The sequence below is a fragment of the Cannabis sativa genome, chromosome 5, assembly GCF_029168945.1.
Source record: "Cannabis sativa cultivar Pink pepper isolate KNU-18-1 chromosome 5, ASM2916894v1, whole genome shotgun sequence".
Lineage (NCBI taxonomy): Eukaryota > Viridiplantae > Streptophyta > Magnoliopsida > Rosales > Cannabaceae > Cannabis > Cannabis sativa.
This window is the reverse complement of record NC_083605.1, coordinates 18,270,825-18,273,333: the sequence shown is the minus strand read 5'-3', so window position 1 is coordinate 18,273,333 and position 2,509 is coordinate 18,270,825. Positions and strand designations below refer to the sequence as shown.

At 38.6% G+C, this 2,509-nt stretch overlaps 1 protein-coding gene across 1 annotated transcript; it reads left to right on the top strand.

Moving 5' to 3' along the window:
* The first annotated feature begins 784 nt into the window (after positions 1–784).
* On the top strand, positions 785–1,627 carry LOC133038191 (pre-mRNA-splicing factor CWC25-like). Its single transcript, XM_061116274.1, has 2 exons — positions 785–1,002; positions 1,147–1,627. The coding sequence occupies exons 1-2, from the start codon at positions 785–787 to the stop codon at positions 1,625–1,627; spliced, it is 699 nt and encodes a 232-aa protein (XP_060972257.1).
* Positions 1,628–2,509: the final 882 nt, after the last annotated feature.

Sequence of the window (2,509 nt, the reverse complement as noted above, 5' to 3'; positions counted from 1 at the left end):
TAAGTGAAGTTACTCAATACAACCTCAAACAATATATAGCGAGGCATAAGAAACTCAACGAGACAGATCATTTATCAACATTTAGCGTATTTTTCACATTACAATAGCTAAGGATAACAATTGAGAAATATGCGAGACATGATCGTCTAGTCTGCAAGGCGCTATAGTCAAAGAGCAGTTCTTAAGTTTGCTCAGTACACTAGTGCTCATGCCATTGCTGGAAGACATGCTATTATTCAAATCAGCATTAACCATCTACAGGTTAAGCAAGATGTAATTGTCCATATCAACAGTGACTATCTTTAAGGATAAGGATACCACACGGTTATGTTGTTACTTATTGTTATCCCCCACGTGATCAAAATGAAACATGGGAACTAACAACGTTCCATAAAACGGTTACGATTTGAATTTAAATGTAAAATAATTACAAACATATTATCTTATAAATAGGAGCAAAATCCCACGGATAAGGGGACATATGATTTTTTAGAGAATCTTTGAGAGAGGAATTATTATATTGTATATTGAACACTCAAAATATAACTGGAATAAGATAGACTTGTGGAGTATGCAAATTTAACTGTAAAACCACATAAAAATATCAGGTGTTATTATTATACTTATTATACTTTATTAATTTCTTATAATTTCTATGTTAAATTTATTACGAAAAAGGCTTATTATTGGTTAACAAAAATCTACATTAACAGTTTGGTGCTTTCATTTAGAGCTTACGTGATAAAACTCAGAAAAAATCCCTCCTAACAAACAAAATCCATCCATGGCTGATTATAATCAAAACGATGGTAGTCGTCTTGAAGAAACCGCACATCGTCTTGGGAAAGAACCAATGGGTTCTCAAAGGCCACCCACTTCTGGAACAACACGTTCAAGAAGGAACCATGGTGGTAATAATCAAAATCCAGAAAGAAGGAATGAAGAAACCAATACTACTACTAGATATGTACCCAGGAGTGAGGATGCTTATGATCCCACTAGGTATGTATTATTAGTAGAATTGGAAAATAGACAACTTTGGCAATGCTTAGCCAAATCTAACCAACAAAACACTAAGTTAGAAAGAGAGGTCGCAACGACCAAGGAAACTCAAGAAAATAATGCATAGAATTAACCTGATCCTAGAGTAAGAAGGTCACGAGGTAGACCTCAGGGTTCAAGAACCAGGAGGCAGGAAGCAAATAAAGGAAATCCCCAAAACACCCAGGAGGAGCAACTTCAGAGAACTAGGGATGTTCCAATAGATGAACAACATAATAACCAAGAAAATCGTCGAGGAGTACCTCAAAAACCCCAAGGATTTACGAATCAAAGGGATGAACATAATGATGTGCTAGAGGCTTCTCACAGAAATGACAATATAAGGCAACCCCGGACTAGGGTCCAAGAAATCCCTCGTAATAACGAGAGAAATTATGGGACTCAACCTAGAATAAGTGGGTTACCACCAAGACACCCTCAGCATCCTTCTCAATCTGAGAGGGAGGAGGCATACACATACCTAAATGAAGGGCGTGTATCAAACCTTTTTCGAAGGAGAAGGCAATACAAGACGACGCAAGTTCTAGCTCAAGACATTCAAGGTCCCAAGGGCAAAGTCGATTAGGAAGGCAAACACGAGAGGGAAGTAGACCTCGGCATTATGCTGATCAATATAATATGAGCAATACGAGGAGGTATCAATCTGAGTGTTACTCAGATACGAGGTCCGTGAGCAATTATGAACGAAGACAACTAGATCTTTGTGAGCATTTGAATCGAAGGCAACTCGATCTATGCGAGCAACTAAATCAGAATGCACCTGACTTACGCCAACAGCTTAATGCTAACCAACAGCAAGAGGATCCCATCCAATTACGAATCATTGAGTTGGAGGATAAGTTCAAGAGATACCAAGATGGGGAATATGGGAAGTTACCTGGTTATGACCTGCATGAGGAGCCCAAGCCTTTCCATCCTGATATTATGAACTCTGAATTCCCTCAGGGATTCAAAAACCCTCACGTCTCTCTGTATGATGGGACTACAGATCCAATCGCTCATCTACATAATTTCAATACCATAATACGAGCTAGCAACATCTCAAATAATCTACATTACATTTTCTTCCCAACTTCGTTGACTAGGGTAGCGAGTAGCTGGTTCGATAAATTCAAACACCATTCGATAACTTCTTAGGAACAGCTGTCCAAAGATTTTAAGAAACAATTTCAGACAGCTAGAGATAGGTGACCTGAAGCATCATCCCTAACTAACATAAAACAGCAACCAGGCGAGTCACTTAAGGCTTACCTGATTCGCTTCAGTACTGCCGCTGCTAAAGTTAGAAACTTAAATGACAATATTTAACTTACTGCTCTTCAAGCAGGGATCACGACTGACCTTTCAATAGCTGAAGGCGAGTTGTGGGACGATTTACAAGGTCGTCAAGTGACAAATAATAATGAATTTAACAAAAGAGCGCAAGTGTTTGTGCACAAAGAGGAAG